We start from the raw sequence: 14,125 nt of genomic DNA, 5'->3' as shown, positions 1-14,125 counted from the left end.
TACCTTCTCAAAGGTGTAAGGTGTGTTTTATTCATTCAAATTGTTTTATAATGCGTTGGACAGAAAAGTAAGACCCCTTGCGCTCCCTTCGGTTGCTTGCCCCTGCGTTTGTATCAGTTGTTGCATTATTTGCACTTCCCTTCTGAGTTCCATTCCTTTTATTGATTTTATGAGCTGCGGCTCACCCCTCACTTCTTGATGCTAGCTTTGTGCTCATTTGCTTGTTCTGCTTTTATACATTCCTTATCGCCTTCTATAGTTTCTAAACTAGTTTCAAGCCTTGCCCCCCTCGTCACGACGAAACTCCCTCACCGGTATACACTTATGCCTTTCTTTTTCTTATTAATCATGTTTTATTTATGCATAAATTAAAAAATTCTACTCCATTCATTTTTAGATCTTAATCGGCCTAACATAATTAATCATGTTTTATTTTTGCATAAATTGAAAATTTCTGCTCCATTCATTTTTAGGTTTTAATCGGTCCTAACATGATTAATCATGTTTTATTTATACATAAATTGGTATTTTTCTTATTAGACTGATAAATTTGGGTTTATGAGGATGAGTATTATTTGTTTTCTTATCTTTGCAAAATGCTCCAAAATACAATCAATGCTAATTGATAAAATATATTTATGGAGTAATAGGCAAGTTTATATTGGAGTAAAATTTTATAAATTTCAAAATAAAAGCAGTGCTCATATTCATAATTTACAGTAATATTTCTAAACATGCTTATATTGTTTCAGGTAGTTGGTAGTTTCACCATAAAAAATATCAATTATTTTACTATTATCTTTTTTTGGAACCTTAATTGAATATAATAGTTATGTTTTTTTATAAACTTGTAGGATATCAATGTAAAGTTTTATATAAGTGAATTTCAAATTGAAGATTCTTCGTATCAAGTTTTATTGTTCTTTGTTTATTACTTATTGTTCATAATTATATATCATCATGAAAATTTAAAAATTTACAGTATTTTTAATTTTTGTTATTACATGGATTCTTATACATAAAATTTAATTCATTTATATCGAGTTTTCACTTATTCAGGATACAAAGATTTAATTTTTAACTACTCTGTTGAATATATTATTTAAGTTACTCAAATTCAAAGTGAATATATTTATGATAGGTCTTCTTGGTATTTTTTTCATTCTTCTAGATTCCTATGCTGATGTTGAAAATAAAGATTATAGAGGTAAACTAACTAGATTACACTTCTTTATTATTTCTCAGTTTGGTGTCAGGATTTTGTGTTAAATTACTATGCTTATTTTTTATATTCTTGAGTTAAAATTTTCTTCACTGTCAATGTTCTTTTGCTAAGAATTCTAAGTAATTGTTTTTTGAAAACAACTCTTGCCTTTTGAATGAAATTGATTATAAATAGAATTGTTAGTCTTGGATAAGTTAATAGTATAGAAATAGAAAAAAAATTATATCCATAATTTTGGAATTGATGTCTCATTCTTATTTCTAGATTAGAATTACATAAATTTATACATAAATAAAAAAAGGAATAGTCATTATAAGATACAAAAGTTTCTTACAACTAAAAAGTTTTCTTATTCTATTTTTGAAACTAAAATTTTATAAATTAAAATAATTATTATTTATGTTGAAAGAAGGATAAAATTAGGGCATAATTAATAATTTCGCTCGGGGCATTTCAACAACCAAGACCGGCTCTATTCATCAACGGATAATTTTTGAACCAAAATTGATTATTTTAAAATTAGATAGAAATAGCGGAAAAAAATAACACAAATATCCATTTTCATTTTCAAAATTATACCATATATAAAAAAATAACACATACATCTTTTTTAACTCACAAAATTAAGTTATATACTTAAAACATAATGTATGTATCATTTTTCAATTAAGGTAAACAAGCATGTAGATGATGAGATTTCTTTTCCTTTCCATTCTCTTCCCATTCCCCTAGATTTGTTTCATCTATCCACCCCCACTCTTTCGGGTAAATAGAGCATAAAAATCACACCGCATCGCAATTATGTTTAGCTCAGTCCAACACCATCACACTACATCTCGATGGAAAACTAACTTGAAAAGACCTTGATGAATGCTCTTCACCCAGCAATCAACATCCTAAATTTTTCATTGAGAAAAATACCTACAATGCGTGAACAAAAAGAACTTGGTTAATCTATTGATCGCTTTGTCATTGTAGTGGCAAGATCCCTTTTACTATTGGTTAATCAATTGTTTAGATTCATTTACATTTTCTTCATATAGGAGGCAAGAAAAACTCAACTCCTCTTTTTCATTAACAAAAAAAAAGTATTAAAAAAAAGTGATAAGGTCCTGAAACACTGAAAACTTTCATCTTTCAGCAAAATAATGTCAACTTGTAAATTAAGCAGCAAAGGTTATGGCACAAGGATTTCAAGTATTGCTAATGGTTACAACAATGTTCGATATCGGTCGAGCAAAGAAGTAATGAAGTTTCCGAATAAAATCACCCTACTTTATCATAAACTTCGCGGAAGCTTGCATTGCTGCCGTCTTGTTGTAGGAAAAGAATGAGAGAATGAATGCTATAGACAAATGTTTAGAGTTGTGGCTTCTTTTCCTTCTTGCTGAAGAAGCCTGGTGGCAATCTGCAATTTACCAAGAAACATCGAAACTATTATGGCAAATCAAGAGTTCTCACATTATTAGATGTCCAAGTTTGCGAGTTTACCTGCAACTTTGAGGCACACTCCACGCAAAGTTTCTAGATATCCTTTGATCCGATGGCGAAGACATGAACTTTCTCCAGTCATCAAGCATGGCTCTCAGATCATCGATCTTCTTCTTCAAGCCGATACAACAGTTTGCATGCATAGTGCAGACCTTGCTGAAATCTCTACTCGGCTCACAGATACCTCCAAAGCGTTCAGTGCTGAGGAACCTTATTTGCACACCCATATCTCTGACATGCTGCTCGAACTTGATAATGTTAAGCACATTTTGCTCATGGACGTTGGGAAATCTGGCACGCGAGGCGTACCAGTATTTGAAAAATTCTATGGTTCTGTAGTTGGATCTTGCATAGTTGAACCCATTGTTCGGCCAGTTCTTCATGTTGGTAGGATCGCCCAAGAAGTTGTCGCAAGATATCTGAAAATCCCCATCTGGATAAAAGAAGGGTAAGGGGTTTCGGAACCACATCACATCGACATCCTGCAGTGAAGACAACATTTCTTCAGATAGTTTATTTCAATGTCAATTTTTAGATAATCAACATTATAAAAAATAAAATCAGAAGCATATTACACTACACATAGGTCAAAACAATCAAAAGTAATCCCCTTCATCTAAGTTTCATAAAAAAATCCTAGACTGGGCTCAATCATCTATTGCTAAAAACAAGACCATAACTAGGAAATGTTCTTCAGTTATGATTACAATTAAGTGATAGTTTAACATTCTCAATTTATGAGTATAGGAGGCCATGCTAATCTTTCTCCACACTTTGAATGATTCCAAAGAGAAAAGGGTGGTTAGAATTTTAGGTCCAACTTATTTGGCAGAGAGGAGAGTACCAAGGTAGTTAGGCAATCAGGCAAGTTGTGGTAACTTGTCTACACACCCTCTCGATCTTTGTCCTCTCTGCTGCGTCAACAGAGTTAGTAAACAAGGAAGAGGAAAGCTCTTTTTCATGATCCACTCTTCTCCTCTCTTTTCCATGATCCTCTCATGGCCTCTCCTCCTGTGCAAACTGGACTTTAACTTGCATCTTATTCTAGATATTTGGCCTACAAAAGAGAATTTTCTCTAATTTACAGGCTTGTTATAATGTTGTACCAAACTGAATAATGGAAGGGAAAAAAACTGCCACAGAGATAAGAAATATCAAATCCATACATGGTGGACAAGTGTGGGGTTCATGTTCACTATTCCTTTGCCTCTATAATGTCGTGCCAAATTGGCCCAAGTTCAAATATTTATAGACAGTATGCTAAACAAATGAAGTCACGTGACAAATGGAGAATTTTGGATGCCAACATGAAAAAGAAAAATGGAACTGAAGCTTGATCAAAGAATTTTAATTGGTCAACGATCATCCATGCTTTACTAATAGAGATTTGTTTTTTTTTTTTGTGTGTTTTAATTGTGAAATATGAAGAAAACAAGAATTTTTCGCTATGTTTTTGGCCACAAAATTGCTGCTAATGGCTCTACTAATGGAGATCGGAGCTTCGGAGGAGTCGAACTCACCGAAAAGACGAAGTTGTAGCCTTTCTCTAGAACCAGGCGCAGGAAATCGAGCCGCGCCCACATCATGTCCAGGTACTCCGGCGTGTTGAACACCTTCTCGCCGGAGAAGTCCAGCCCCTGGACCTTGAAATCGAAGCAGTGGCGGTGCACGGCGAGGCACCGTTCGTACGCCTTGTCGTCCACGGCGACGATCACGAGGTGGTCCAGCAGCGCGCTCGTCCCGTCCCCGATGCGGAAGCTCTCCAGGAACACGTCCAGCACAGACCCCGGCGTGGACCAGAACGCGTTCAACGAGGTCATTATGACCGTGTTGTCGGCGGTCGCCGCCGCCTTCAGAACCCTCTCCAACCTCATCTCCTGCGTTTCCTGCTGTAATAGAAAAAACGACAGATATTTCCATCAAATCCCATTAAAAAAAAACGCATCTTCTAGCGGGCAAAACGAGACAGCAACTCACTGGCTGCGGATCGGAAGCGACGACGGTGGGCTCGGCGAAAGCGGCCGATTGCTCCTCGTCGGCGATAGGAGGGGCGCTGCTTAGCTCGGCCCGAAGGTGGGAAACGGGGAAGGGCGCGGAAGGGGACGTAGCGCGGAAGAGCAAGGTGAACGAGAGAGCGACAACCCCGACAAATAGCAGCGGGGAAACCCACCGGCGTGTGAGGGAGTCCGCCGCCTTGACTCCGAAGGAGGCGGAGGACTTCATCGCGAGCGATCTTAGAGCCTGCCGCTATCCTTTCTTCCTAGAAACAAGCCAGCAGCTGTAGAAGGATGGCGGCAAAGCGAGAGAGAGAGAGAAAGAGGGGGCGTCTCGCTACCAGAAATGGGAGGAAACGCCATGGCCGGCGTTCACATTAATAGAAAGCCAAGATCAATCATGGCGTTCAAGCAGATGAGTCACGCCGGTCTAATAATGACGGTTTGACTCGTCCGGTTCAGTTTATTCTTGCATCGGCTCAAGTCAAATCGAGTTGTTTGGTAGACCAACAACCGGAATCGTCCCACACGCCACTGATTGAACCGGTCTACAATTTAAAAATAGCCGAAAATTATAAAATGGTCTGATCTCAATTATGATGCCGCTAATTAGTTATTAATATTGAGATTATTGAGCCAACCATGAAAGCAATAATAGTAAATAACCAACATATAAAGAATTCAAATAAAATTATATATATATATATATATATATATATATATATCTTACTATTTTATTAAAAATCTCTCCCCTTTACTAACTAACTTTGGTGAAGCCTAAAATACATTTACGTTAATGTCCTTTTTTCTATTCACACTAAAAATAATTTCAAAGTTTATTAGTAATTTCACAAGCAAAACAATGTTGTTTTATATAAAAAAATATAGTTATCTTTAGTCCCATATCTTAGAATTGACAACACTATAATTAAAAAAACTTCTATAAATATTTTAGGCCGACGATGTTAAAAAATATATTTTTCTTAATTTGTTTTACTAAGACAAGTATAATATTAAATTAAAATAATTTTTTTTATAAGGAAGCCCATTAATTTTTCTGACGAATCTTACCCAAATAATTAATTCTTGGTTCATAAGGGTAACACTAGAAAATCTAAACAATTCGGATTTTCAAAGACTCATTGGTTCATAAGGGTGACATTAGAAAATCCAAACAATTCGGATTTTCAAAGACCCAAATAATTTATATATTATTATATTACACACGCAACGCGTGTGCACGATCACATTAGTATTTATTAAAATACATACATGTGCATGCGGACTTCCGAGACCCATAATTTGATTGTTTTTAATATTCTTTTAATTTTTTAAATATAAGTTTTTCTTTGATATATATATATATATATATATATATATATATATATATATATATATATATATATTTATTAAAATACATACATGTGCATGCGGACTCGTCCGAGACCCATAATTTGATTGTTTTTAATATTCTTTTAATTTTTTAAATATAAGTTTTTGTTTGATATATATATATATATATAAGTATATAAATATATAAGGATTCGTATAAAATCAGGACATGGTAGCGGCGGAATCCATGCCGCGATCCCCGACGGGTTCACCCCCTGGGCTATAGTGTGGGTGGGTCCAGGCGGTCGGAGGCCGCCGGCGATGGGCAGATGGATGGCGGCCGGGCTAGTGGCGAGCGCGCGAGGAGGCGTGGTGAGCGGATGGCCGGCGGGCGAGGAGGCGTGGTGAGCAGCTTCGGCGAGAGAAAAATTTATATTTAAAAAATAAAAAAATATTTAAAAAAATCAACTTTTGTAGATCGCGGATGAGTCCGCCGATGGCCTCCGGCCGCCTGACCCACCCACACTATAGCCCAGGGGGTGAACCCGTCAAGGATCGCGACATGGATGCCGGATGCGCCCACCATTCGCCCGGCCGCCGACCATCTGCCCATTGCCGGTGACCTCCGGTCGCCTGGACCCATCACACTATAGCCCAAGGGGTGAACCCGTCGGGGATCGGCATGGATTCCGATATATATCGAGTCTTGATCTCCTGCGCGACGCGCACAGTGCGCGACTGTGCGCGTCGCGCAGGAGATCAAGCTTTGTTTTTTAAATTTTTTTATTTTTAAATATTTTAAATTAAAAAAATCAATTAAAAAAAATAATATTTCCTTATATAAATTTCTAATACATTAATATATCCCCTCAACATATTACAATACACAACAAATACTAAAATTAATTTTATTTTAATTTTTTTTAAAACCAAACACTATAATCTAATTGGGAAACCTGAACCCTAGAGGTAAAATCTAAAAAACAAAATAGCTTTGATACTATAACCAAAGCCTGAACCCTAGAGGTAAAATCTAAAAAAAAATAGCTTTAATACTATTACCCAAAACCTGAACCCTAAATAGCTTTGATATTATAACACAAAGCCTGAACCCTAGAGGTAAAATAAAAAAAAATAACTTCGATATTATAACCCAAAGCCTGAACCCTAAAAATTAAAATTTTTAAAAATATTTTAATTATTTTTTTAATTCAAAAATTAAAAAAAATTAAAAAGAACAAAAAAAAACGTTGAAATCCTGCGCGACGTGCACAGTCGTGCACTGTGCACAACTGTGCGTGTCGCGCAGGATATATATATATATAGAGTCTTGTTACATCTACCCTCCACAGCTGTGAGCACCTATTGAGATGATCTCCTATACATCATTGATCAAAATAATGACCATCAATGATTCGAGCACCTATTGAGATGATCTCCTATACATCATTGATCAAAATAATGACCATCAATTATTAGGATTACGCTATATCATCATTGTCCATATTGTGCAGGATAAGATGTCCCCTCAGGATAGTCTAATGGCTAGCGCATAAAGTGTTGCAGTCTGTGGTTCAAATCTTGACAAAACCGAGGTAAATGATTCTCTTATGTGTTAGTAATTATTCCAAAGACTAGTAGTCACCCTTGATTTACCTCCTCCGTGTTGACTTTGGGACGGGTTGGCAGGGGCACTGGGGGCAAGCGTATTCGTCTTTTGCCACCATATTATGCAGGATAAGGTATGCAACATAACAAATCTTTATCCTATATCATCATAGGCCTATGTAGGATTGGTAACGGGGCGAGTTTGGATCAGATTTGGCCAATCTAAGAACCCGCCCCCAAAAAAAAAGACCCGAATTCGGACTCACCTCACCTAATTTTTTAACCCACTCTGTCACATTTTGCATAAAACCTGACGGCTCAATAGGCTTAAAAAAATACAATACAACAATAAATTATTATTATAATAACCACTTCTAAACACGGCCAACGGGTTTAGACCCGTCCCATAATCCATCTGACTGGGTTTAAATCTATCCTGAACGGGGTGGGTTTAACACAGGGTCGGGTTTAAACCCAACCCATTGTCATCCCTAGGCAACTGCTGAATTGGTCACATGCACATCACTGATTAAAATGTGTGTGATGATCATAATTAGGATTATACCATATTATCTAGTTGTGCAGGTAAGGTGTGTAACATAACAAATTTTTATAGTCTTATTATATTACAGATTTACCCCGAGGGCGTAGCATAGACGGTGGACGCATGACATTTCTAGCATAATGGTCAGGGGTCGATTCTCAAGATCTAACGACATATCCGTGGGGCCGGTACTAGAGGAACCATTAAGATAGTAGATCTATTTTTTTTATTATACTATACATTTTACCTTGCATAATCATGGGCACTTGTTGATCTTAACATCATTGATCAAAATGGATATATCCAGGTGCCTGGGTGTTCGTTCGGGCGCCCCAATTCACTTTTAAGATTTTGGACACCTGGTCGTGTATCCGGACGCCCAAATTCCAAATCTATAAGAGTTGTCCAAGAGTATGTAGGGTAGCATTTCTTTTGTGTGTGTGTGTGCGCGCGCACGCGCGTGCACTCTCCTGGTTGACCCTCACATGTCAGGCACCCGGGAGTGTTCCCAGGCACCCGTGCACACTTGTTCGGTGCACACTCCTGGGTGACCCTCACATGTTCGAGCGTCCGAAAACACTCCCGAGCGCCCGGACATGTAAGGGTCATGTTGGAGCGTGCACCAAACAGGTGTGCATGCTAAATTCCCTATATATATAATGATAACCTATACAATCGTGGGTGATATCCAATGTGGATGCTTTGGCAAGGTCCTTACTCATTTTTTTATTCCCCTCTATCATCTATATGCAACTTTTTTCTCTCTCTTGCATGCAAATCTTTGTAGAATCGTTACACACTTGGGGGAAGGGTGAATCACGTGATTTTAAAAAACTTGTCTTTTTCATTTTGAAATCAAGAGTGCAGCGGAATGAAATGGAAATATAAACAAAAAAGAATAAGAACTCAAGGTGTTACTTGGTTCAAATCCTTCAGCGACTCCTACTCCAAGAACCACGATCTCTCGAATCGTATCTGATCCTGTCCGAGCGCTGAGTCGATGGACGCTGGGGACGTGGTGCTCTCCGCTGTCTTCGACTGGTGATGTGGATATCCGGCGGACTTGCAAAGAAGCCGAGCCGGGAGGGGTTTCCCGGCGACGACTCTCCGACGCTCAAGTCAGGCGGCAAAGAAGAAGAAGAACAAGGCAACGCTACTGTGGCTACAGTGATGAGAATTGCATACCTCCGTCGAAGTCTGGGGGTCCTTATATAGGACCCCGTGGAGGCACGGACACACTTCTCGATGTGTGAACGCTTCATCAAACATACCTCAGTAGGTCGTGTCAGAAAAGCATGTCTGACGTCATTCCGCAATCGTCCGAGCATATCCCGGATGTGACGGTGGAAGCTTCCACCGTACGATACTCTGTCCGCTCCGGCCGCCGACCATGCTATTTGTCGGCGGAAGGTGTCTCGAGGGCGAAGTTACCAGTTGTCCTTTTTGTCTTCTAGCGCTCTTACCTATCCCCGGGCCGAGCGGATCAGCCGCTCGGCGCTCACGATCTCCGGGAAGCCTTGCTCATGTGCTCGGATGGAATTGCGCCTTATTGTCCTGCGGCTCGGCCGAGCAGCATGTCCGCCCCGCCCATAGACCCTTTTACCTTGAGTATCGGAAACTCGACCCCTGGTCGGGCTGTCTTTCATCCGGTCCGGGAGACCCTTGGCCAGATGTCCGGTCGACAGGATGCTCGGTAGGCCCCGCCACTCCGCTCGGCACGACCTCCGAACGCTCGACACGACCTTGGGATTGACCCTCTTGACCATTGACCTCCACGTGTCGTTGACCTCCCGCCAATGAGTGATCCCCCGTCCTTACCACCGGATCAGTATCAATGGGTAATCTACTATAAGTCTCTTCCAGAACCGTCGGAAGAGAAAATCGAATACAACTACGAAGAAATGGGAAAGTGTAACAGCCTACACTGTCCTTTTGCAAGTATATAAAATATACAGTAATATTAAATCATTACCGACACTTTTGGAGTGTAGAGTCTGACTGGACTTGTATATCAGTGTTAGTCTGCAGGATGCGATTGGATGCCTCGGAGTCATAGCATAGCAGCAAAGTATAATCGAAGTAGTAAAGAAGTTATTGAAACTTGTATGCAAGTTTTGTGTAGTGTGTTGCTCGAACAAGACATATATAAGCTGTGGAAGGCACCTTCAGCCTCCTCCGAGGCACATCCACAAGCAATATTTATCCCCTTATCTTCGGTGAAGATAAACTCCACAACCTTCAGTTTTTATCCTTTTGAGGGCACCTTCAATTTTCAAAGCTCTCCAAGGCACCTACAGTGCCAAGCTCAAGGCGCCTCTAGAAGCATGCGACGCGCCTCCACGTCCTCACACACGGAGTCTTCAACCAAGCATATGAGGTGCCTCCACTCAAACAAGAGGAGCCTCGGGTAATTTCCATCCGAGACTTTTTTGTCCATTTTTACTCCTTTCTTACTACAAAATGTGTTAGTCTAAATACAAAGTATACCCTGCAAAATAAAGTTAGCACAAGTAGTATTAATTAGGCTCTGTTTGTCCAAAATCAGGATTTAGTCAATGTCTCAATTTAGGGATCCAAAGTGGACTTAAACTGGATCTGCGCCTAAAGTCCCTAATTGAGACTTGTCATCACTGGAACACTCTCCTCTAGTGACTTACCTTACTTACCATACAAAATCGCTTGAGTCTACTTCGGTCCACCGGGTCTTCTCGTTAGTTGTCAGGTCAGCAGATTCAACTAAACTTTGGCCAGCTATCAAGTCTCACGAACCCAACCGAACTTCCCACCAGATATTGGGTCACTCCTTGACCTATCTGGACTTCTACACCAGCTATCAGTCCTCCGACCTAGTTGGATTTCAGTCTGGTGTCAGACCAGCCAAGTTATGCATACTTGGTAGAAAGATTAGAGCACGTCACTTCTAACTTTAATCCATTTGTCATTCATCCAAACTTTAATTTGAGCATTGGTGTCAACTGCACCAACAGTCTCTCTCCTACATGCAAGATGGTGCTGGTCTTTAAAGACTATCACCAGTATTGATGTTGATCCTTAAAAATCAACACTAGCACTGGTTCAAAATCAACACTAGCCAACACTATGTTGGTGCTTGTCTTTAACTTTAAAGACCAGCACCATCGCTAGTTTCAAACCAGCACCATATTGGTGCTGGTCTTTCAAGACCATCACCAAAGTGCTTGGTGTTGGTCTGTCTTGAAGACTAGCACAGCTAGTTTAGCTGGTATTCAAGAGAAATATCATGCAGGTGCTAGTCTTTCAAGACCAGCACAAGCACTATTTTGAAACCAATACCAGTTGATGTTGATCTTTAAACACCAACACTAACGTTGATCTTTAAAGACCAGCACTAATGTTGAACTCAAACCAACACCACATTGGTGTTGATCTTTAAAGACCAACACCAATGTTGGTGCTGGTCTTAAAAGACCAACACCAAGGTGCTTATCTTCAAGAGCAGCACCTTGGTGCTGGTCTCTCAAGTGCTTGGTGTTGTGGTGCTGGTCTTCAAGAGCAGCATCAGCGTTGGTGGTGCTGGTCTCTCAAGTGCTTGGTGTTATGATGCTAATCTTCAAGAGCAACATCAGCATTGGTGCTGATCTTGAAAGACTAACACCAACACTATTTTGAAACCAGCACCAGTTGGTGCTGGTCTTTAAAGACCATCACCAATGTTGTGTTGATTTGAAAGCAACTGTGGTGTTGGTCTTAAAAACTAGTACCAACAACCAGTATTCACGTGGTGCTGGCTGGTGCTGGATTGAAACCAGTGTTGGTGCTGGTTGGTGCTAATTTTAAATTAGTGTTGATGTTGATTTTTAAAGACCAGTACTAAAGCTGGTGCTGGTCTTTAAAGACCAGCACCACATTGCATGCAAGAGATAAACTTACATATAGGAGAGAAAAAAAAGTTGCATGAAGATGAAAGAGGGGAATAAAAAAAAAGAGTAAAGGCTACGTCAGAGTGTGGCAACATATAATCACTATATATATATATATATATATATATATATATATAGTGATTATATGTTGCGCGCCGCACAGTGTGCGACTGTGCGCGTGCAACATATCAGACTTATTTTTTTAATTTCGAATTAAAAAAATGAATATTTTTTTTATATAAATCCCTAATACATAAATATATCCCCTAAACACATTATAATATTTCATAAATTTTTAATTTTTTTTACTAAACAGTATAACCCAATTGGGAAGCCTGAATCTTAGAGGTAAAATCTTTAAAAAAAAATAACTTAAAAATTATAACCTAATTGGGAAACATGAACTCTAAAATAAAATTTTAAAAAATATTTTAATTAATTTTTTAATTCAAAATTTAAAAAACTAATAATAAAAAATAACAGACGATATCTATTTTTTTTTTAGATTTTAAATTTTAAAAACTCAATATTTCTTTGTATAAATCCCTAATCCATCAATATATCTCTAAATACATTACAATACTTCATAAATATTTAAATTTATTTCATTTTTAGTTTTTCTTTTTACTAAATACGATAACTCAATTGAGAAGTCTAACCCCTAAGGATAAAATCTTTTAAAAAATAGCTTATAAATTATAACCCAATTGGGAAGCATCAACCCTATAAATAAAATCTTTAAAAATTATTTTAATTATTTTTTAATTCAAAATTTTAAAAAATAATTAAAAAGAAAAAAAACAAAGCTAATATCCTACGCGACGCACACAGTCGTATACTATGCGTGTCGCGCAGGATATCATATTCGTGTGTATATTGTTGGTGCAATATCCCTTAGGTCAAGGTTGATCTGGTTGACCAAGCTTGAGTCTTGGTTTGGGTTTCGATATTTGACAATACAAGACTTCGATGATATGGACAAGTGCAGGTGCAGTTGTTCATTTGGGGAGATTGTTTGGTGCAATTCCCCTCTGATCAGGGTCTGATCAGTTTGGTTGGAGAAGAGTCAAGTAGGTCAATGTTGACCAGATACTTGACTGGGAAGTCCTAACTGCGATGTTAGACAAAAGGGAAATCCTGGTGAGTAAAGCCAGGTGAAAGACCTAGTGAGTGAAGCTAGGCAGTGAGAAAATCCTGGTGAGTAAAGTCAGGTGAAAATTCTAGTGAGTGAAGCTAGGTGAAAGTCCTGGTGAGTGAAGTCAGGCAGAAGAGAAGACCTAGTGAGTGAAGCTAGGCAGAATGGAAGTCCTGGTGAGTGAAGCCAGGCACGGGGGAAATCCAGATGGGTCAAGGTTGACCAGACATTTGATGAAAGTCCAAGTAGGTCAAAGGATTGACCGGATACTTAGCATGATGAAGAAAAGTCTAAGTGGGTCAAAGGGATTGACCGGACACTTGGTGAGGGAGTCCTAGCAGGTCAAGGGTGACCGGATGCTAGGCATGATGAACCAACAGGTCATGGATTGACCGGATGTTGGTTTGGGGGCTTTGGGACTTGGTTTTGGGCAAAAACCAGCAGCTGGATCGATCAGCCGATCGATTGGTTGGAGCCCAATCGATCAGCCGATCAATTGGGGTGTCCCCGCGAGAAGCCTTCGTCCTAAATCGATCAGTGGATCGATTGGGAGGAAGTCGCGAGCGCACAGAACACCTCTGATCGATCCAGAGGTCCCAATCGATCAGTGGATCGATTGGGAAGGTACGTTTTGTCGCGATAAGCCCTGGATCGATCAGCCGATCGATCCAGGCAAATTCCTAGAGCACAGAGGCACTCTGGATCGATCCGTTGATCGATCCAAAGCCTCCCCGATCGATTGGGAGCAATCCAATTGATCGGATCCGACCGTTGACGTCGTATTAAGCTGCAGGCACTCGATTCCTTCGGTAGAGATCTTCAGAGCGACTTCATGATTCATCTCCGATCCTTTCCAGTAGCTCACCACACTTCTCATTCACTCCACCGCCAGTTCTT

At 39.3% G+C, this 14,125-nt stretch overlaps 1 protein-coding gene across 2 annotated transcripts; it reads right to left on the bottom strand.

The window, feature by feature from the left end:
- Positions 1-2,341: 2,341 nt before the first annotated feature.
- Positions 2,342-5,107, bottom strand: LOC122041485 (uncharacterized protein At4g15970-like). Of its 2 annotated transcripts, none has more exons than XM_042601184.1 (4): positions 4,694-5,107; positions 4,237-4,602; positions 2,717-3,198; positions 2,342-2,633 (listed from the first exon to the last, which is right to left on the bottom strand). In XM_042601184.1, the coding sequence occupies exons 1-4, from the start codon at positions 4,937-4,939 to the stop codon at positions 2,585-2,587; spliced, it is 1,143 nt and encodes a 380-aa protein (XP_042457118.1). In that variant the 5' UTR covers positions 4,940-5,107; the 3' UTR covers positions 2,342-2,584. The 2 variants fall into 2 exon arrangements, with proteins under 2 accessions (XP_042457118.1, XP_042457117.1); XM_042601183.1 differs by having other exon boundaries at positions 4,237-4,605; positions 4,694-5,105.
- Between the last annotated feature and the right edge of the window lie 9,018 nt (positions 5,108-14,125).

The sequence above is a fragment of the Zingiber officinale genome, chromosome 2A, assembly GCF_018446385.1.
Source record: "Zingiber officinale cultivar Zhangliang chromosome 2A, Zo_v1.1, whole genome shotgun sequence".
NCBI classification, from domain to species: domain Eukaryota; kingdom Viridiplantae; phylum Streptophyta; class Magnoliopsida; order Zingiberales; family Zingiberaceae; genus Zingiber; species Zingiber officinale.
Note: the sequence above shows the minus strand (reverse complement) of the source record. Positions and strands in the feature narration are given on the sequence as shown.

Excerpts from the sequence above, each read along its gene's own strand:
- LOC122041485 (XM_042601183.1), bottom strand. The coding sequence starts at position 4,939 with ATGAAGTCCTCCGCCTCCTTCGGAGTCAAGGCGGCGGACTCCCTCACA. Across the intron at positions 4,606-4,693 it reads TCGCTTCCGATCCGCAGCCA|CAGGAAACGCAGGAGATGAG; the intron begins GTGAGTTGCTGT and ends TTTCTATTACAG. Across the intron at positions 2,634-2,716 it reads AGTGTGCCTCAAAGTTGCAG|ATTGCCACCAGGCTTCTTCA; the intron begins GTAAACTCGCAA and ends GGTAAATTGCAG.